At 46.7% G+C, this 22,573-nt stretch overlaps 1 protein-coding gene and 1 long non-coding RNA gene across 2 annotated transcripts; both read right to left on the bottom strand.

The window, feature by feature from the left end:
• Positions 1–6,897: 6,897 nt before the first annotated feature.
• On the bottom strand, positions 6,898–10,406 carry LOC146172910 (uncharacterized). Its single transcript, XM_084583329.1, has 3 exons — positions 9,869–10,406; positions 8,204–8,334; positions 6,898–7,038 (listed from the first exon to the last, which is right to left on the bottom strand). Exons 1-3 carry the CDS (start codon positions 10,289–10,291, stop codon positions 6,933–6,935), a joined length of 660 nt encoding a protein of 219 aa, XP_084439455.1. The 5' UTR covers positions 10,292–10,406; the 3' UTR covers positions 6,898–6,932.
• Positions 10,407–17,756: 7,350 nt separating this feature from the next.
• Positions 17,757–22,243, bottom strand: LOC146172909 (uncharacterized). The gene is made up of 3 exons (XR_014701805.1): positions 21,725–22,243; positions 20,033–20,166; positions 17,757–17,856 (listed from the first exon to the last, which is right to left on the bottom strand). It is a non-coding gene; the product is annotated as an uncharacterized LOC146172909 (long non-coding RNA).
• Positions 22,244–22,573: the final 330 nt, after the last annotated feature.

Here is a 22,573-nt window from a genome sequence, read left to right as displayed (position 1 = left end):
GACGGGGGCTTGCGCTTCCATCACCGGTCGCAGGTCCAAGATCGCTTAGGGTGGGCTCTTCTGCGGCTGGCTTCCGAAGACCAGTGTCTTGCTGTGCTTGTCCGAGTAGTGTCGCCTGTAGAATGTGGGAAAGCAGCAGAACATCCTTTCTTTTATAGGATGCTGAGCGCATGACGCCACCAGTCGCAGAGTGGTCGGTTGACGAAGACTGTCGCGCTAATTCTGACGTCACTTAAATGCTATCAACTTCGTCGCAGCCGTATTTAAAAGCTTTTTGTTTTTTCTCTTAATTGGAGGCACTGGCTTTCTTTGTGCGTGCGTACGCGCGCGCGCGCGCGCGCGTGTGTGTGTGTGTGTGTGTGTGTGTGTGTGTGTGTGTGTGTGTGTGTGTGTGTGTGTGTGTGTGTGTGTGTGTGTGTGTGTGTGTGTGTGTGTGTGTGTGTGTGTGTGTGTGTGTGTGTGTGTGTGTGTGTGTGTGTGTGTGTGTGTGTGTGTGTGTGTGTGTGTGTGTGTGTGTGTGTGTGTGTGTGTGTGTGTGTGTGTGTGTGTGTGTGTGTGTGTGTGTGTGTGTGTGTGTGTGTGTGTGTGTGTGTGTGTGTGTGTGTGTGTGTGTGTGTGAACTATGCAGCGCCAGAAGTCCTTGACCTCCATTCTTTCTCAGTGGATCTAACAATGCAAACGCGATTGAAAACGACCTGTCCGTGCACAAAATAAACCTCTCCATTCATGCGTGTTCAGCACAATGTGTGTTCCAGCCTTTCTATCTGTCCGTGTTATAGCGCTATTTTAAAATAATGGTCAACCAAAACGACCAACTAACTACTTCAGTTTGTATCAACGAGCACCTTGTAAAGCGTGCTCTGCCTCAATTACATTGTCTTTGAGGCAAAGCAAGTTCACTAAGCAGGAGAGACCACCTTTTAGTATATGTAGCTTAATATCACTAATTCACTTTCTCTCTCTCTGTGTGTGTGTGTGTGTGTGTGTGTGTGTGTGCGCGTGTGCGTGTGCGTGTGCGTGTGCGTGTGCGTGTGTGTGTGTGTGTGTGTGTGTGTGTGTGTGTGTGTGTGTGTGTGTGTGTGTGTGTGTGTGTGTGTGTGTGTGTGTGTGTGTGTGTGTGTGTGTGTGTGTGTGTGTGTGTGTGTGTGTGTGTGTGTGTGTGTGTGTGTGTGTGTGTGTGTCTATGCAGCGCCAGAAGTCCTTAACCTTCATTCTTTCTCAATGGATCTAAAAATGCAAACGCAATTGAAAAAGACCTGTCCGCGCACAAAATAAACCTCTTCATTCATGCGTGTTCAGCACAATGTGTGTTTCAGCCTTTCTATCTGTCCGTGTTATATAGCGCTATTTTAAAATAATGGTCAACCAACTCGACCAACAAACTACTTCAGTTTGTACCACGAGCACCTTGTAAAGCGTGCTCCGCCTCAATTACATTGTCTTTGAGGCGAAGCAAGTCGACTAAGCAGGAGAGACCACCTTTTAGTATATTATGCAGCTTAATATCACTAATTCACTTTCAGTGTGTGTGTGTGTGTGTGTGTGTGTGTGTGTGTGTGTGTGTGTGTGTGTGTGTGTGTGTGTGTGTGTGTGTGTGTGTGTGTGTGTGTGTGTGTGTGTGTGTGTGTGTGTGTGTGTGTGTGTGTGTGTGTGTGTGTGTGTGTGTGTGTGTGTGTGTGTGTGTGTGTGTGTGTGTGTGTGTGTGTGTGTGTGTGTGTGTGTGTGTGTGTGTGTGTGTGTGTGTGTGTGTGTGTGTGTGTGTGTGTGTGTGTGTGTGTGTGTGTGTGTGTGTGCGTGCGTGCGTGCGTGCGTGCGTGCGTGCGTGCGTGCGTGCGTGCGTGCGTGCGTGCGTGCGTGCGTGCGTGCGTGTGTGTGTGTGTGTGTGTGTGTGTGTGTGTGTGTGTGTGTGTGTGTGTGTGTGTGTGTGTGTGTGTGTGTGTGTGTGTGTGTGTGTGTGTGTGTGTGTGTGTGTGTGTGTGTGTGTGTGTGTGTGTGTGTGTGTGTGTGTGTGTGTGTGTGTGTGTGTGTGTGTGTGTGTGTGTGTTGTGTGTGTGTGTGTGTGTGTGTGTGTGTGTGTGTGTGTGTGTGTGTGTGTGTGTGTGTGTGTGTGTGTGTGTGTGTGTGTGTGTGTGTGTGTGTGTGTGTGTGTGTGCATGTAAGAGGAGTAAGGGAACACTTTACAAGGGTTTTTGCTTACGAGCAGAAATTTGAAAGCATTGCTATTTTCGTGCCTAGTTTCGTTATGATTAGTTCTTTCTTGCTCAGTTGGCATTTCTATTGGTGAAATCTGGACGAGGTGAAATTTCGGGAATGAAGGGATCAAATTCTTGAAATCGCGCTAAGGAGTTATCCATATTTAAGTTAGGCACCAATTCAGACGAAGTCAAAAATTTGTAGTTGAGGGTGCGTAATACCATTATCTGAACGCTAGGGTCCCGCAACTTCTTTCTGCCGACTGGTTATCTCTTAGTGGGTTAAACGGTGATTGTGGCTGAGAGGTGTCTCTGAACGCAATCTAAAGGTAGCATACTCACTGAAGGTAGGAAGTGATTACGGTGAAGGTAACTACATAGTGTAACCGTTGCCATATCATCACCTGCTGGCTCGGTTCACTGCTGAGTTCGCGGCTATTAAGAATAAAACGTCATATTTCATGCAACATAAAAGGAAAACACAGCCGCGTAAAGATATCAGTATTTAATTTGAATGTTGTTAATTGTAAAAAAAAATTAAATTGCACTCGGAGGATTCGTACATATATTTTTACTGCTGAGATAAGCAGTATTATTCCGTTGCGCCACAGAAGCTTTTTTTTCTTTATTGCCTGTCAACAAATACACACCTCATAAAAATCGTTAGCCTACCTTTAGCTAAAGCGATATATCATAACCTTTTTATGCCGATCAATCTTTCAACCCCATCTTTCCGCAGAGGTTGCTCAGACCAACTACGGAGAACATATCTGAGAAATGTTACACTTTCAATGAAGTGGTCCCTGACAGATCGTAAATTTTCTTCTGCGTGCCTAAATGGCACCCGCGTTTTCCAAATGCTGTGGAGGCCCAGTACCATAATCATGTCTTACAGGGCCCTCTAGGCTTGCGTTCCCAGCAGCTGTCTAATACCCTCCAGGAGCCTTCTATCGCCGCTACACTCTGTCGAGCTGAAGAAGCTCGCCGCCTTGCTCGTCTAAGCAATTGACACACAGGCTCTCTCCAAGGAGCGTTACGACAACCGATGGCCGCCTGTCTGCTATGCACCTGGCAATTTAATATGACTGTGGATACCGCTACGCAAGTGTGGGTTATCCCGGAAGCTGCTGTTCCGCTATACAGGATCTTTTGTTATCTTGGAGCGTCTGAGTGACTTGAACTATCTCATATCACGCCGCACTGCAAGGGGTGTCCATGTCCCACGGCTCAAAGCGTTTCATCCTAGACAGCCTGTTTAATTCGCCCTGGGGGCTTCGTGTGCGCGAGAGAAATGTCACGTGCTAAGAATCGGAAGCGAAGAGAAGAAGACAGAGGTTGACAAAGAAGAGGCGGAAACTGGTGGGCCTTCGGTCCTGGAGCCTCTAATGCAATTGTCTACTCTCAAGCAATGGTAGGCTGTGTTGGTCAGCTCAGAACTGAGAGTTCGAACTCGCGTCATTGAATCGGCTACTCAGGTCGCTGTCTGTCGTGAACTGATGGCCACCTAGCACGGATCGTCTGCATTCTGCCTTTTCTGAAAAAAATATATATTTTTTCCAATCCTAACCTTCAACTGAAAATAAACCTCGTGTTACGTACTCAGTGGGTGACAACCGACCTCTGGACGAATGAATGCTGCAAAGACTCAAATGCCATCTGTGACAGTCTGAACAAACGTCATTCAGTTCCACAGCATCCAGACTGTACAATGGTTCAGCCGAACGACGGAGAGTCTTGCATAGGCGCAATCCCCACTAAGTTTTATGAATGCGTTTTTTAGAAAATATGTTCTTGAGGTAGCGCGGCGGACCTGTATGCACCGAAGCTCAATGGATCGACAACCACAATACTAACTTAGATATATATAAAAAGTATAGCTATTTGCGCATGATATTTCATGAGTCGTGGTCATGTATGTAGCAGGATTCATTATCCCTACTGTCGAAGTGAGTTGAGGAGGAGGATGCCAGAAGCTGGAAATTTTAGGAAACGAAAATGAGGACGATTAAGAAATAGTAAGCAGGAATAGATCCAGGATTATGCAACAGTATTTGTAGCTGAATGTCTTGCGATAAGATGGCCCCAGACAGTGCTTCTGCATGAACTGAAGGGTTTACTTACAAATACTTCGATCTCACATGCGAGACATAGCAACAGCAAATTCACTGAGCACTGCTCGGGTGCATATGCAAAAATTTCGTGTTCTTTTTGTATACTCAGGAATGCCATCTCTATGCCTGAAACACACTTCTTGGCAAGTGCCGAGTCAAACATTAGTGAGCCTTAGAATAGAGGCACAATTGGTTAGATGAATAAGGTAATAGATGGGTGCGAGTGAGCATGCTCAGAGCTATTACCGCATGCCTCGCGCGGCTCTGTCCACGGCTATTTTTCACAGTACCATGCGCGTGCGCATTGTCGCCCCGCTATTTTCTATCTAGGCCTGTCACCATGGTACTCCAGTTCTAAAACTCCCTATTTTTAAAGAACCCAACTGTCTAGCTCTCGGTGTATTTCAATTGGCTTATTATAACTACCCGATTGTGTAATCCAAAGAATGTTTCTCTATAATCATGGCCTTAATTATAATGAAAGTGTCAGAGAAACACCCCTCCAGCCGACTTAGTCACCCAACCTATAAAATTGCATTCAGTCAATTAGTGTCATGACCAGCCTTTCACCGGCCAAAATCTATAAACAGACATACCCAAGTGAAATCATTTTACTTCACACTCTAAATTTGAATTCCGGCATATTCATTCCGCCAACATGGTGCAAGTCGTATTGCGCATCTAGACCAAACATTTCCAACGCATACTGGCATGCCATACTAACGACCAAATATATTTAGCCGTAAAATGGCCGTTTAGAGCTGGTGAAGGTAGCCTTTCTAGCCTTAACAATAACCTTCTCTTAATGAGAAAGAGAGCGAACACCTACGTAACGCAGCAAGTAAATTGCTCCCCTTCCCCCATCCCTTTCCTCAGAACCGCACCTAGCGCGGTCTGAGATAGGACTTCAGTCTGACCATTGTATTCTGTATTGATATACGTGGTTTATATGCGATCATGAAGCCGATAGCAATATTGTTTGTATCCGCCATGTCGTAAGGTAGGCTATGTTTTTAACACGGCGTGTAAAGTTCCACGTGTCGTTTTCGTTGTATATACTATCGTGGACAAAAATTTTCTAGGACGCATCATCAGGAATCAAAGCCAATAGTCTGTTATTAGCAGGTATCCAGTGGTCAGACTTAAAGACCCGAAAATCGAACTCCTTCCTATTGTGACATCAGCTAGTGATATCAAAATAGCGCCAAAGAATGTGCCGCTTATGCGCCAAATTTCCTTTCCTCGCGTCCTGGAAAAGTTTGCCCCAATAGGGCCTTATAGTTTACTGTATGGCTGCCCGCGAGTTGAACTGAAATGCAGAGCTTACTTTTCTCTCTATGTAACTTGTGCGAACCGCCCAAACAAGGCCATGCTAGGAACATTCCCGTCCATACTACCTTTCCGCGTCAAGTAAATTTTGATCGTTAAAAGGGTGTATAAAATAATCTATGTAATTCATTAAAGATAAAGCTTGTCAGGTTGGAGCAAACTGGCTTTCATGGTTAGAACAGTGCAGAGTAGCAAACCGGCTTCTTTTGCAAGCGAACCATCCTGCCTTTACTCCTCTCCTCTGAAAGTAAAAATAGCAGATTCGAAATCAATGCTGCAGCACGCGAGCGTTATGCATGTTATCTCCTCTCAGGCTCAGCAGCTTAAAACAGCTATCGTTGATGATGGCTGGGAAGTGGCGCGACAGTTTATGTGCGCATATGTAGGCTAACGCAAGCCAGGCGTTATGCTATGTTTTGTCTATGCTTATGTGGATACCGAGCCGAGGAATGTACAGCTAGAAGTAAAATTAAAGAGCACTGCAGAATCTGCATTGGAGTAATGCGAAAGCACGGATGTTGCTGTTGGTTGCTTCATACTTACTTGAAGTTGCTTAATTAACTTCTTTTTTACCTATTTCAGTCTTTGGTACTTTCAAATTGCGCGGCAATCCCTTCCTATGCCCTTTTTCGGCTTGCTTCCGATTGCGTGACGTCACATTCTTGATGTCACCCTAATTGACTGACTTAACTATTTAAGTATTTGATACATGAAAATGCGGCGCCAAGCCATTGACTAATGAGACCATCTTCGACTTTAACATTTTTTGCCAGCAATAATTAATTCCCTAATTGACTTATTGACCTAATTGAGCCTCTATAGATTGGCACCACTCATTAGTCTCTACCACTTCTCAATAACTCACAACTGCTGCAGACACGATTTTGTGGGCGCGGTCTGCAGATAGAAATCTTTGAACATTATTTGAACATTTGAAGCATTATCACGCTAAGAGGGAATACAGGAGCGCGTGACCTTCACATTTAGCGAAGCGCTGCCACCAGAAGACGAGATTGGGTGCCACCGGGGGCATGCCCGGAAAGAGCAGCCGAGCAAGCTTACTTCGTATGCGTCTTAACTCCACTTACTATTAACCACCCGTCGATGGCAGCGCTTTGCAAAGAGTGGAGGCCGCGTGCTCCCATGCTCGGTTTCGTAATTGCGTCTTGGTGCAGCCTAAAAAATTTGCTAGGTAAGGGGCTCCCGAATGACGTCAGAAGAGACTAAATCGGCGTGTCGAGAAAGGAGCAAGAAAGAAAGCGAGGTAAAATATGCGTGTTTATTACAACAGGGGCCGTGGCTAAAAGAAGACGAGGTGTAAAGGTACTGCAGCGATGATACATTTACGGGTGTGATCGCAGTTTGATGAAGATGGCAGGCTGGGAAGGCAGGGCAATGTCCGCGTACTGGAATGAAAAAGGGGACATGATTAGCACAAGCAGAGAGTTCTGTTGCTGAAAAGTTCAGGGATATTGAGAATAGTATTTGGTAAAAACGTTCCCGGATGAAAAGGCTATCAAGGAAGCGGTCACTAGGGAAAAAAAACAAGCCACCAAGGCAGAAATTCTGCCTAAGAAAGAATTCCGCCGAACTTTTCGACCACATACACTTGCACCCATTAGTGTATTCTTTATCGACTGTCAGAGTAGATGTAACAGTCATTTGGACCCTGGGTCCTTTGGGCGCTCGCATATTAGGAGCTGTGAAAAAGCTGGTGAAGGAGCCCGCCACAGCAGGGCATTCACCAATCAAGACAGTTATAGTCGGCTGGGTAATATTACCCCCTGCAAAAGACAATCGATTCGGTGCGTGGTATATTCTTGTGGAACCGCCCATTGCACAAGGCGTATAGAACAGCCACGCCTACCTTCTGATGAAGAGGTTTAACCGTTTCTGAGGCGTAGATGTAGAACTCTTGCAACACTTCCAATTACAAATAACGTGCAAGCTAGGCTAAAATCATAGTACAGAACCCCGACACTAAATTTAATCCTGATAAGCCGCGGTACTTGCACCCGAAAGGAGATTTTACTATTTTTGCAAATAGGGACCTTCAAGGAAATTTTGTACCGGAATCCTCGAGAAAATTAGCAGGCGAATGCCAGTGTAAACAATGACAGGCGTGCAAATCGTGGCAAAGAAGCCGGTATAGTTTCACTGCCGGAGTTTTTAAATGCAGAGCAGTACTGAGATCATCGCGAAAATGATAGTGCGTGGCAGTTAACCTCGAACATTTGTCTCGATACGTGGCGGTTACTTTTTTAGAACGGGGGAGGAAAAGGTTCCGACCAACAAGAGACCACATCGCCTTTTGAAGCTTATGTTTCAAAGCGGCGGCAGATGGTCGCCACAAGTAAGAATAGACCAGATGATCTTGTGTTTACGCTCATAAATCTGATGACTACGGCACTGCAATGGGCGAGAGAACAAGACAAAACGGTCGTACATGGACCGTACCGCCAAAACTGTGCACAAAGGAAATAGTTATGAAAGAACTGCTCTTGTAACCACTACTTATTAGATTCATACTCTTTCTCCGCGCCATTTCTGCAACCAACCAGCATAACTTACATTCTAGATGTCACCGGACCCACGAGGTGCTGCTGGATCAGGCCGTTTCGCGGTCTCAGCTGGTCCTGTTGCGCTGGCTGTGCTGGGTTCATCTCGCGGAGCCGGATACCACGGACGTCTCTGTCCTTGGGCTGGTCATAGAGTAAGATATATATACAGAGAGGCCACTCCCATAGGGCCCCAATGGCCCACGTTTGGTTTCAGCGCACAGCAGAGTCGGCGAAGCGTGCCAGCCTCAGAGCAGGGCGCTTCAAAATACTAAATCTCGGAGGCCGCAGCGCTCCTCTCGGTTTCAGTTTTTCGCATGCGTCTCAACTGAACAAACAAGATACTGCCGTGTACAAAAGAACAAAGACATGCGTTAAGACTAACACCGAGCAAAATGAGCACTACCACGTCATACTGGTACGAATCATCATCATCATTATCATCAGCCTGACTATATCCACTGCAGGGCGAAGGCCTCTCCCATATTTCTCCACTTAACCCGGTTCTGTGCTAGCTGCATCCACTTGACCCCTGCGAACTTCTTAACCCCCTCCACCCACCTAACTTTCTGCCGCCCCCTGCTACGCTTTCCTTCCCTTAGAATCCAGTTTGTGGTACGAATAATGTCAGCAAAGAGGCATCCACCCACTCTCCCGTCCCTTTTATAGGGCATGACAGGGACGCAAAAAGTGTTCGCACGGGCATATGGGGCTATGGATAAAGCAGAACCCTTTGAATCGCGATGTTGCGGCGTATGCCACCTAGCTGTGACAATTAATACTATTCGCACTTAATCTTGCCCTAGTTCTAGCAACCAAATAATGTATATTCCGTTATTTCGACCTGTCTACAATATTTTTAATTCCATACAGTCCTGAAACAAACTTTTTTTTGTAAGTGCAACGCCATCTGGCGGAGTCGTAGAACTTCAAGCTGGGCCGCAAATGACGTCGAGTATCCTCTCTTTATATATCTTACTCTATGGGCTGGTGTTCGAGGACCCTGACCCACTCCCAGAAACATATGGAAACCATCGCGATAGGTGCGCGCGTAATTAAGTGCGCCGCGGTAAGTTCCCCGGTCGCCGTAGCCACATACAGTACACGCCCGCGACGGGTGGGCCGAGGTGAAGCAACTGGAAAGAAAGAGGCTTTAGTAGATACGTTGTCCGAAGTCAGAACCGTGTGACTAGCAGTACGCTCTGCAGGGCATACTTAGTTGGAGTGAAGCGGCTTTGTCTCGACACGCAATGTCCGCGATGCATGCCAGCCGAGTGCTATTGACAAGAAACTGACACTTAAGCTGAAACCTGCCGTACATCTGCGGCTTCCGCTAAAACGCGCCTGAAATGCAACAGCGCCATAGTCTTGGGGTTAAGCTATACACGATGCGAGGTCACCGAAGAAAGCGCTCGAAGCCACGCCCAAACCAGCAATAACAATGAGGAACTCTGCTGCACTCGTTCACCCGCCTCCAGTGACAGTAAATTAAAAGCACCTTGGTGTGAATGAGTACTTTTTGAAAAGAACTGTTATTAACCCAACCTTCCGACCCAAGGAAACAATTCACTGAAGCTATGCGCTCACTCACAGGGGCGTCGTTTGAACTGTCGTGAGCAGTAGCAGCCATACCATCTATTAACGGCTAGTACAAAAAGCAGCCTCCCCGCACAATTACCTCCCTACTACCATGCACGGAATCAGCCAGAATAATACCAGCTTCGGCACCTCTATCTCCAATCCGTGGCCTCAGCGGCTGAACCATTCTTCCTTCCAGTACAGGGTCGAGGAACCATGCTGGCAATTCCTCACGAAATCTTATCTGGCAGGCAAAGCATATCGTGCATCTGCAGTTTTCTTCGAGTTCTTGGGCTTGCGCTTCAACGGGGGCTTGCGCTTCAACGGGGGCTTGCGCTTCAACGGGGGCTTGCGCTTCAACGGGGGCTTGCGCTTCAACGGGGGCTTGCGCTTCAACGGGGGCTTGCGCTTCAACGGGGGCTTGCGCTTCAACGGGGGCTTGCGCTTCAACGGGGGCTTGCGCTTCAACGGGGGCTTGCGCTTCAACGGGGGCTTGCGCTTCAACGGGGGCTTGCGCTTCCATGACCGGTAGCAGGTTCAAGATCGCTTGAGGTGGGCTCTTCTCCGACTGGCTTCAGGCGACAATCTTGCCGTGCTTGTCAGTGTCGCCTTCAGAGTGAGGGTAAACGGCCCAGCGTTCTTTTTTTTATATAAGATATGGGGACAGCATGTCGTCATCAGTCCCAGAGTGGTAGGTGAAAGAAGAATGACAATACGTTGCGTTAATTCAGATATCACTTCAGGGCACCGACTGCGTCACCGCCCTATTTTCTAGCTTTTTTTTCTGATTCAGGAGCTTTCCACTGGCTTGTGTTTGATGATAATATGATTGCTGCGACTAGTCATGCTACCTTCATGATACCGAAGTTGATAAACAGCGCTGAAGTACTGCATCGGCAACGTATAACTACACCTTGCTGTTAAATTTAAGCAGCAGGCAAGTATTTGAAATCGTGTTCGTGCACTTGTTTCGTGCTTTATCGGCTTGTTTTAGTTGGGCGCGTCGTCGAGCGCAAATGTTTCCTGGCATGCATGAGAGCCACAACAGATGTCGAACGCACTTGCACATTTTGTTTATTTGCAACATCTCTTTCGTGTTCTGCGCTTATATTTTTTTTTTTTGAAAAAGGGGGCTGAAGGGGGGACCTTTGGAATAAAAAGTAACTACTAATGCGATACGTCACGTTACCAAAACATGTTGACGTAAATACTTCTACCCGTTGCAGTTCCTAAATGGTAACGAGTACGTTCTAAATTACCGAAAGAAGTGACCCGTTACCGGTAACGCGTTATTTGTGACGAGCTATCGCTAATAAGGATTCTAGCAGCGAAAACATGCAGAACCTCTCTATCGAATCTGTGGCGGCAGGTGCGTTTTTCTCTCCGTCTCTTTGGGCTGTTCCACCCCACTAGCCAACTTGAAATTATCACGATATTACTAGAGCACTTGCGTGACACGCGAAGTGATATTTGGGCTCTGGAACTGCCACCCAGTTGCTGCCGTCCCTTCAACCTAGTGGGCTGTAAACTAGTAGGCTGCAGGTCTTTGCCGCACTCAAGCCGGGTTCGAAGGACAGGGTAGAGGCGCGGTTTCTCTCGAGACCGGCCGTGTCCCAGTTAAGTGTAAGAAAGACGAGAAGGCGCGGCTTCGAAGGTATGACATCGTCACTTTCGCAGCTATTCTTCTGAATTCCGGTCGGAACAACAGCCTTAATTCCGCTCGCCACTGCTGCAGCAGTAGTTTTGCTGGAGTTTTGCGCCGTCGATTCTGGCTTGAACGACGCATACATATTCCTTGCACTTCTGAAATGATGAGTAGGAAATAATTTCGAAGAAACATTGCAGCACAAGGAGTTCGACAAGATCAGTTTTTGGGCGAGTTTGTGACGATGTTCCATATCTACAGCGCGATAAACGGGACAAGAGAACTGTGTTTGTTGGTATTGTGTTCTCTTGTCCCGTTGATCGCGCTGTAGATATGGAGCACAAGGAGCTCGTGCTCATCAGTGAAATCCGATCCCAAAAGATGTAGCGATCTCTTCAATCATTAAGCTTCCGCTGGTGCATTCCATGCACCACAAGGATGGCCTCTCACTGATCGTCACGGGAGTGCACATTCTTCACTAACATGTACGCAGACACTGCTCTGTCGGCGTTCGCACAAAGTACAGTCTTTGTCAAAAGTGTAGAGCCCGGGGGGTCTGCTTCCGAGCTGTGTAGTGGCGCTGATGTAGCATTATCAAACTATCAAAAAGAATCAGTGAAGAAACGTGATAACCCGTATAGAAGCGCCTTCCTGTGTCCTCCTTGGGTTAGTGCTTATTGCACTGGTTACACGAATTCAGCGCAAGAATAAGTTTCCAAAGTGCAATAAACAACTGCACTTAGGCCGGTAATAATGGCTCAGAGTAAGGGAATGGTGAACACAAACAATGCCAGACTGTGCACGTCATCACGCGCGCAGGAATATGCATAGGAATGACAAGTGAGAACTAGAGAGGCAAATCTATAACTCAAGGACAACTGGAACGCACAGCAAATAGCTAAAGTCATGAAACAGATAAGCCGTCAATCAGGACCTTTAATGAACATGCCACAAAACACGACACTTCCAAAGTCACAAGGAGCAAACAATTATGTCTACCGCATATACAAAATTTAAAAAGCTTACACGTATCCCTCGAACGCATTCGTTAATCAAGAACCAACCAATGAAGAAACATTTGAACACTTAAAGCCACTTTTCTTCATGTAAATTATAACAAAATTATCACGGTTATTTTAAAAGCGGACATTCACGCAAAGAGTGCAATGCGAAAGTACAATCAAGAACGGACCTATATAAGTAAAAGTTTGGTGATACAAATCCGGTTGATGCGAATTTTGGGATGATACGAATTCGCGAAATTCCCCGACCGGAATGCATTGTGTACAATGTGCAAAATTTCGGATGTTCCGGTCACTCTCCCGCGCCACAGCGAACTCGAACGCGCGAACTGCGACCGCAACCTTGAGCATTACGCGATCTGCAGCCGCGCTGTATGTACGCATCACGACTTCACGAGCAGTTTGCGGTAATGCGTGGTCCGCACATCGTAGACTTCGCGACTGCTGTAGTCGCGCGCTGTACGCTTCGTAAGCGGTCTGCGGCGCCGCTCGGCCAAACGATGGCTCGGCCGGTGCGTCGCCATCTTTTGTCGTGCTAAGCCTATATAGTAACTCTAGTCGTGCGGTACACACCGCGAGATATCCGCGGAGGCACGTGGCGCGCACGACGCCGACGTCGCGATTGCCTGTCGCGCTGAGCGCGCCGCGAGTGGCGGGCTGTGACCGCGCGACCGTAATAACCCTTCTCGGACGGAAACAACTTTGCGTAACTGTCTTTCCCATGATTCTACAAACATATTCTCTTTCGTTTTGATGATACCAATGTTCGGGTGATAGGAATTCTTTCGCGACCCCGTGAGATTCGTATAACCGAGGTTCTATACTGTTAAAATGTTTGAGCACTTAAAAAGCAGTTTTATTCATAGAAGTTGTAAAAGAAAAAAATCATGGTTATATTAAACGCAGATATTCACGGAGTGTAAAAAAAATCGAAACTCAAATCAAAATTTTGCTTTCCTGGTTTCCAGGGCTGCGAAGCTGCTGATCACTTGATCAAAATCGGTGATTTTTTTTTTTCAGCTCACTTTCAGTCGATAATAATGCCAGATCTGATAGCCTAAGTGACCTATTGTAGATCTCAAATAGATCTTTTTATTTATTTCAGCTTAGAAAAACTTCTCTCACACAATGCCACAGACGCATATACCGTGAGAAATAGCTATAGCCCTAATGACAGGTTGGGAAGGGAGTCTACAAAACCCCACTCCGTAAGTGAATGTAAAGAAATCCAATGCAGCCCAACTGTTGGCGACTTCGAGGGCAATTCCGGCTGCTTTGAGGTGGCTCCTCATCCTAGGACTTGCGATAAGGAAAGCGGTGTCAGACAGTCCGTCATAGAATTCGGTAAGTTTCAGAATAGAAACTTTGGACCCTTCCTCACTTGAATCAAGAAGGTCTGCTTGAACAAGTCCATAAAGAGTTGCCACATCTCGAATCGTTTTTGGATCTTGTGCAGAGCTCGGCACACCAGCATCGCCCTGTTATTTTCTTCTTGCAATAAAAGTCCCGAATCTCTGGCTTGTTCACCTGTCATCCTCTTCCTTAATCTGACACGCCTCTCAACTGCAATTCCAAGTTTATTGCATTTTATGAGCGCCTGCTGAACAGCATTTTCCTCTAGGCGGACCACGTTCCTTTTCGAGAAAAAGCTTTAGGGTCTCCAGCTTTGCTACTACAGTGCAAGGGATAGTCCTTTTGTCTGCAAATACAGTTGCGCAGCATTGACTTCGTGAAGAACTGAACACCACAGGTGCCCTGCTTCTCATTTTCTTGTTCTAGTCAGCGCGTAGTGATCAGACTTGCCATCCCCTGAGCAACAGGCATTCCGTGCCTTTCGGCGTTTTGAAAGTGTGAGGCGGATGTGTGACTGGGCCGAGGAGCGAAAAAGATACAGGAGATAAATAAACGAGACAAAACTCAAAGGGCTGCTGGAGAGATGCTGCCAGCGGTCCTAGCTCGGGAAAGGAGAGTGAGGTGCACATAAACAAGAAGAGGCGATGCGGCGGCACAGCCGCCGATGAGTTTAACGCTCCCGCGCAGCCGCCGACGGGTGTCGTCTAACACGCTCCCGCGCAGAGGTTCCCGATGGGCATCGGGATAATGCTGGTCTTTCCAGGGTACACGCACGTACATAGGCCCGGTCTAACGTTAAAATGGCGGGGAGTCTCTAGCATATGTGTTTTCAAGCGCTCCGTACAACATAATAATTCGTTCTACGAGGAGATCCCACTCGTCATTCAGGGACTCCGCCAATGCGCGCCTTTTCGTGTCTTTACACAAAATTTATTTCGCCCCCATCCCTTCCCCCATCTAACTGCAGCACCCCCACTGAGCGTTGCGCCCGGTGCGGACCGCACCTCCCGCACCCCCCTCGCGAAGCCACTGGACATGAAAGTCTACAGCTCCCAAAGCACCGCGCTACGGTGCAAGAGACTCACCTGTCCACGCCAAGAATCTATGCATAATGATGCTCAAAAGGGAATGCCTGATTTTGAGTTAGCTATCGTAGCTTTTACCTTACCACAATAAACGTGTATGTTAGCTTCGCATTTCTTTTTTTTTCTTCCATTTGAGCGTCTTTCTATGCAAACGCGAAGGCATCTGTGCCGACTTTGTTGTGACTGCAGCATTGACACCATTTAAGACGTTCTGATTACAATAATGATGCGGCATAGACCAATTTTAGCAGCCATGGTCTAAACGCAGTCAAAGTGCAACTCTCATTTTTGATGTCGCTGATGTCACCATTTTCCTTGGCAGTTTCACTTTAGTTTTTGCGGCAATCTAAGCGAACGAAAACTATTCAAAGGAAAGTTATTCATTTGAACTTACTTCTCCGGGTGCCCGATGACAAACGCAATACAAGTAGAAGGGGGTATTTAACGAATAGATGACGGTAAATATCGTTTACAGAGAATGCTTCCTACTCTGATTTCAAAATTTCGTTCACTAAAATTGTTTCACGTTTCCCTTACACTTCCCAAACGTTTTCAGTCTGAATGTGACTTTTTAATGCTGCTTTTATTTTCAGGTGCCATCTGCAAAAGGAAAGATGTCGTGCCCACTGCTCAAGCCCATATCTGAAAGGGCTGCTGGGAGCTTCTGGCCCTACAGCCGATCGTAAAAAACGTGTTAGAGATGCTGGCTTGAAGGGCGCGTGAAACTGCTATGAACTCAACGCCTTCCTTCAACTTGGGACCTGAGAACACTTTGCCGAGGGACGCAACAATAGAGGAAGAGCACTGAAGTCCGAAAGAATTCGGTGCCCTGTACCACACACACGCCTAATACATCGTCATGCAATGAACCTTTTAGCTTTATTATTTTCTCTCCACGGATATTATCAGCATGCTGTATTTAGATAAGATGTTGCATGCAAAATATCTGCACCAAAACAAACTTCACCCTGTGTTATAGACGCATGATGGCTTTATAGTTGCCTATTCGCCATAACACACACACACACAAAAATAACTAGCTGAGTCACTGAATATTGAAGCATTCAGCATTATAAAGTGCAAGAATACCAATTATGGTGGCTGGATGCCATTAATGCAAAAGCCAGTGGGCAAGTTCGGGCGAGAAATGTGGGTTAAGCGATCAATCTGGCTGGATACCAGCTGTGAAAATGCAGTGAATAAGCTTGGATGCAAGGTATTGGATGGCCATGATATAACAACCGGTGAGTGAGCTTGGGTGGAAGATACTAAGTAGCCACTGAGTGCGGTTGAATGCCGAAAATCCGAGGACACTTTGGCGACTAAAGTGATGAAAAGCGAAAGCCTGAGTGCTGCATTCTGCTACGCGACTGTTGAGCATGTAGCGATGAATGCTGCTACGAGCAAAGCGAGTGACTACTCTTTCACATTCCGCGAGTGCATTTATTCAGTGAATTCCGCTTGGTCTGCTCTATTGCGATGCGTGATCCGTTCTGTCGCTCGGTTAGACTGACTCTTTCAGGTGTTTACATTTCACCACCCTCAAATTCGTTTCTCCCACGGTCGAATCTCTGGTACCGACGCGTACCAGAGAACGCTGCAGAAATGGCTTGCGATTTTTTTTCCGCTGTGCTGCTAGCGCTAGGCTAGTGGGTTTCCACAGTGCGATCGAGGGGTGTCTACTACGGGACCCCTTTAGCTCGTTGCATGGCTTCGCCGCCAGGTACCGCATGGATTGCTGGAATCACGAATATATTATATGTAAGGAGTATTCCCCGTAATTACAACCAAGGATTTAAAAATAGAGTTCACCGTGGCGTACAGAAGATATCTTTTTCCCGCCCTGTGGCGCTCGAGACTATTTTTAATTAGGGTTAACGAGGTAATTGGCTAGGATCAATTATGCATTTTTATTCATAGACTCGACTTTGCTTCGCTATCTAGTGGAGGTGGTTAAGAAAATGCAGACTGAATTTTTGCTCCAAACGTAGTTACAGCATATTAGCAAAATCCGCAAAACATGAAAAAATCATGTATGCACTGTGAAGATATATTGGAGACATATGCGCAACTTGCTAGATTAGGGGATAGGTGAAGAACAACACACGACACAGGGCGCTTTTGTCGTGTGTTGTCCTTCACCTGTCCCCTAGTCGAGCAAGTAGTGAATACGTTCCCAATATGATCAACCAACTGGCCCCTGTGTTAACATTGTTACCACTGTGAAAAACATTGTATCAAAAAGGCATGCGGGGCCGTATGCTGTATATGCATTTTTGTTTTCATATTTCGCAGGCTTGTTTTTTAAATGCCAGGAAATAAAAAAGGGACACGCTGCAGTGGCCGGTACTCTGATAAAAAAAATGAATTTGAAGTAGTTATGATATTGTTATCTATTTGGCTGCCTGGAAATTCTCCACAGATGGATTTTAATTACATTTTTAGTGTATAACAATTACTTTCTTTACCGCTTTTTTTATATTTTCAATTCGAAAACTTTATCTGCAAAATCGCAGTATGGGGTTGAGGTGGAGTCTATTAAGGTCGCTAGTACTGTCCGGAAAATTGAAGTGAGGTCGCCTGAGGAGACCTCAACTATGTAGAGGTGGGGTGATAAACTGAGTTCAAATGCCCCCACCTCTGGTCGCGACAAACAAGAAAGAAATGGTTGGTTTGTGGGGTTTAACGTCCCAAAGCAACTCAGGCTATGAGAGACACCGCAGTGGAGTACTCCGGAAATTTCGACCACCTGGGGCTTTTTAACGTGCACTGACATCGCACAGCACACGGGTGCCTTGCTTTTCGCCTCCATCGAAAAGCTGCCGCCGAGGCCGGGATTCGATCCCGCGTCCTTGGGAACAGTACAAGAAAGAAATGACTGGCTGACAGCGAGGCTGTAAATTCCATTGTTTATTTTTGGACAAAGCTTTCCCATAGCCAGTCGTACGTGTAAAAGCAGATAGGGCAGAATTCCGTCAGAAAACTGCAATGGACAAAAAAGGGGCGGGTTACAAACAGTACTATAGACAACAATCAAGTACGCACATGTCAAGAAACGCTAGCAATGAAGACGGAGTGCGAACAGGTAGAGGCGTATATATGGCGTCAAATTCATCGTGCCTAGATATGACGTCAGATAAAAGACGGTGGTCGCCCCAACGCGAAACAATTCTGCTAAATGACCGAAAGTATCTGTGCCCTGCTCGGCCAGCTAGACAAAATTGAGCGAATGCTAGGCTGAATCGGGCATAAACTGATTGAAAACGCCGGCGCCTATGTATTTTATGCTATATTATGTACACCCTTCCAATTTTTAATGGTATCACGCAAGCGTCGACCGTTCGCTTTATCAGCGCCCTATGACCGAATGTACCGGAAAACTCACCAAGAGGTGGCGCATTCGCACGAAAGTTTCGCGCAGCTCCCGACCCTTTGCTAACCGCAATCAATACCTGACAATCCAGCCGTTAACACAGCGAAAAGGGTAACAGAGATTGCTGATAGTAACAGTGTAAGCATTCCTGAAACAAATCTATCTGCGTTTCGCGCTTATCAAAATCTTTGGTCACAGCCATATGCGCAAAAACGTGCATAAAATACAAGATCAAACGAAAAATAGATCGCAAAGTTCGTTCGTGAAACACTGAGTACACTAATTGGAGCTGGGTTTTTTACCTGCGATAACCTCTGGTTGGGTGCGGGCTTTTTCTCACATTTATTCAGTTTTTTCTTGTCATTTTGATAGTTTACAATAAAGGGTGACACGTGGCTTTACCTGAATATCAGTGGCGTGTGCCAGCATTATTACGATCAAAGGAAAAAGTAAGGGGCTGCGCGCAGCTCCTGGAACAGCCTAGCAGGCCACCGTGGCCTGGTCTTGGGGTGCGTTCCAATACTCCGTAGTAGACGTCTACTTCGACTTCTAGCCGGGCAGCCGCCGTTTTGGGACGCGTTCCAGTTCTCACGAAGCAGTCTCACGAAGACGTCTTCGGCGAAGTCAACATGTCAACATCGATGCAGGCTACTTTGCTCTTTAAACATGGCGGACAGTGCCCGAATCGCGCTGAGCCAGTCGTGCATGCGGTGGTTGCAGTAGCTGTACAGTGGTCGTGCTCTTTGCGAGCGCCGGAGTATGCATATGCACGATCTTTCAAATGCGAGTTGTTACGTCAATGCGTGCGCTAGCTGGAGGCTAATTAGCTGTCTTCATGGTCGTGAGATTCAGTGCAGATTATTGAACCGCGCTCTAAGAGGAAAGCGCGCGGTTGAGATTTTATTGCCAAATCAATACTACGACAGCCAAAGCGACACCTCGGGTGGCCATGACATTTGAATTCGCGTTACCCCTATGCTACAGGCAGGAGCTGCCAACCTGGGTCTCTCCTTTCATATGGGAGGGCGATATCAGAATCAGCCTGCCAGAGCCATTTGCATACTCGCTACCCATACGACACGCAGGCACGTCCATGCGGCTTGGTTGAAGCGTTACTTTATATGTGGGCTGGTAGCTTGCGCTCTCGCGTCATACTCTTAAAGGATGAGCTTAAGTGGCCCCAATAATGTAGCACCTCACACTAATAGGGCGTGATAGGGGAATAATGTAGCAGGCAAAAGAAGCTTCCGCCGTTGCTTTCGCAATTCAGCTAGGGTGAACTAGAGCTAAACCACAACTAATTTTTTGCTTGAGAGTAAAATGCTGTTGGTCTTTTTTTTTTTTTAAACTTTAAGATGTGTTTCTCGAGTCTTGATGTTATCGACGAACTCGTCGCTTTCTTGAATAACATGAACTGCCGGGCTAGTTGCTTGTGATCCCGCTAGGTGACGCCGGGCGTAGACAGGTAGACGCGTTCCATTACGTGAACGTGTAGACGGTCTACGAAGCCGTCTTGTAAGACTTCTAAGAAATTAGAACGCACCCTTGGTGCGCATGCAACTCTCAACGAGTTCGCCGGTTCGTTCCGTCAGAGGGCGCTGATGAAGCGAACGGTCGACGCTCGCATGACACCATTAAAAAATTGGGTGGGGCACTTCACCGGTTCTGCCAGCCGCGATACCCCTCCCATCTCTCCCCAAGAAACAGCTGAGCTCACCTGGCTTAATTTTATCATAGGGAAGAACGCAAGACATGCTGATTTCGAATGAAAGTTGACAAAACTTACGATCTAAGCATCAGGAAAAATGGGCGCCCTCTTGAGGTGTTGTCTCGGTAGGATCCAAGGGGCGGTCGTCAACACCACGCACGCCCGTATTCATCGAAGCTGATCCGAGGATCCAAGCAATAAAAATACTGAGGCTGGAAGAAACAAATGAAGAAAGTTTAGCCCTACTTAAAGCTGGTTATAACGCACAAAAGCACCTGCCGCGGTGGCTCAATTAATGAACAATATACTCAGCTGCTGACCTAGATTGAGTACCCGGGTTGGAGCCACATTCCGCTCATATTTTTTTTTTTTTTCAGTATGAAAGCACTACACGTGAAAACACTAACGTTAGACAATTCTGTTATAGGCTCCGAACCTCTGGATCAGGGCGTTTGTACTAATCTCAAGGGTTTAGATATCCTTCCTTGCGATAGGTGCAGGCTTGGAGGCGCGCGGATTATGTGCCCTTTCTGGTGATATTCCAGAGCCACTATTCATGGCAGTCGCATTTTAATAGAAGAATAAAAGAAAACATTTTGCCCGCAGTTGGGAACCCGCGAGAGGGTTGCTGATATCTAATATTATTCTAGGTACAGTTTAGGATATGCTGAATTATATCGCTTGTTGTATGGCTAATGTTTCCAGGTGTGAACACGGTTCATCAGTTCGAGCCCTGTAAAGTGTCTCAAAGAAATAAGAGGACAAGTTAAAAGCCATGTAATCAGTTATTTCTGTCTCTGAAACTTAGCTATAGTGCTCATCAACGCGGAATTTGCTGCACTTTTTCACTCGAATTAGTTTGAACATAAATGATGTTATAGAGCAACAATGGTGGGTTTGGTTTGGTTTAGTTTGTGGGGTTTAGCGTATCAAAGCTACTCTATGAGGAACGGCGAAGTGAAGGGCTCCGGAAGTTTAGACCACTTGGGGTTATTTAACGTGCATGCCGACACTGAAGGCGTCTGACCGAGCAAGCGCAATAGATCATGATATCTACACTCTTTGCCAAAAATAACTGGGCAATAGAGCTTTTCAGCCCGAGGCGAAGCCCCTGTGGTAGCGATTAAGCTTAAAACTGAGGTAAGAAGGACACTTGTTCTCGCTTGTCGAACCTTTTAGTATTTAAGGACGTCAGAAGGGCACCGTTATACGGTTGGAAAGCTGAATGCCGTTGCCAATTTGCTTCTGATTATGATGGCAAAAAGCGAACATAAGGCATAACGAACAAATGCTAACTTATCACGAAAATAGAGCTCCTGAATACGTTCGTGCCTGACACCTTTTCAATCAGATTCGAGTTAGAGAAGTACCTTAAGTCGTATGTATCATTGTTGGACTCAAGTTACAAAGAACAAATCACGAGCTTCAATTGGGAATCACTCCTTAAAAGGTCAGTTATCCCTCATGCAAACCTAAGATTCAAACCCCAGAACAGCGAACATTATAGGACAAAGACGAACACAAAAGCGAGGGCTGATCTCAAAGTGCATTTTCAGACAAGCTGCGACATAATTTCCCCTTCCCTACACACAGCTAGCATAGTCATTTAGCAAACAGTACACGCACTTGTAAGTTGGTAAGCTAGCGCGACACCAGCGCAATTCATCCCACAGTCGCAGGTCAATGGTTATTAGCCGAGTTGCGAACGTGGGCTAAAGTGTTGCGTTCTGGGCCACAACTGGCTCTAAGTAAACTGTATGAGGGCTATACCTGCAGTGCAGCGGGCAGCGGCTGAGACGAAACGGCAGGCATCTGCAGTGGCTGCGGCAACAGCGGGACGGGCTGCGGAAAAAGATGAGGACCCTCTTGCATGTATACGAACTGCTGCGGAAACAGTACTACGGGTGGCGGCGCCAGGGCAAAGGTTTGCGGCAACAGGACAAAAGGCCGCGGCAGCATTGATACTGGCGTCGACGGCACTAAATTCGCTTGCACCAACTGCGTCATAGCCGTGTGGTTGCCGGCTGTGGTCCAAAGGCCTGCGGCGGTGTTGCTATTTGGGACGACGGTTCACGCAAACGATGCCTGTGTGGTATATCGATCTTGTGGGATTTATCGACTTAGAATCACGTGAACAAAGATATTACACACCACCTTTTTTTTTCTTATAAGAAGCTGAGCGCGAGGCGTCACTCATCACACTGCCACTGGTTGAGCATGCGCGCTAGCAGTCCTTTGTGGCATCGGAGCGTCAGCATCATGGAAACATGACAGCCATCACACGACAGCTCTTATTCCAAGTGATTCAATCCATGAGCTTTCGCTCCTGTTAAGGTTGTTCATGTCGCGGTGGTGTTCGGAACAGTCTTGTTTAGTTAAAGCTGTTATCAAGAATAGGAAGGTTACCGAATAATGACTTGCGCCTTCTCTGCCTCGATGACGACCATAACAGCCACATGGATGAGATTCATGTATAGAATTTGAGGATAAATGTTATCTGGAAGCATAGACGAAAACTGAGGGTTACGCACAGCCCCACTGTTGAATGAACGGACTGTCGAAACCCCTGAACTAGTCGTTCATAGTACCCATTACGCGATATCGTAGGTAGCTTATTCT

This window comes from Amblyomma maculatum, chromosome 11 (genome assembly GCF_055883805.1).
Source record: "Amblyomma maculatum isolate TAMU_Amacu chromosome 11, ASM5588380v1, whole genome shotgun sequence".
NCBI classification, from domain to species: Eukaryota; Metazoa; Arthropoda; class Arachnida; order Ixodida; family Ixodidae; genus Amblyomma; species Amblyomma maculatum.
The sequence above is the reverse complement of the archived record's forward strand: the minus strand, read 5'-3'. Positions and strand labels throughout refer to the sequence as shown.

Excerpts from the sequence above, each read along its gene's own strand:
- LOC146172910 (XM_084583329.1), bottom strand. The coding sequence starts at position 10,291 with ATGGAAGCGCAAGCCCCCGTTGAAGCGCAAGCCCCCGTTGAAGCGCAA. Across the intron at positions 8,335-9,868 it reads CCGTGCATGGTAGTAGGGAG|CCCAAGGACAGAGACGTCCG; the intron begins GTAATTGTGCGG and ends CTCTATGACCAG. Across the intron at positions 7,039-8,203 it reads GGTCCGGTGACATCTAGAAT|TACGCGGACATTGCCCTGCC; the intron begins GTAAGTTATGCT and ends TTTTCATTCCAG.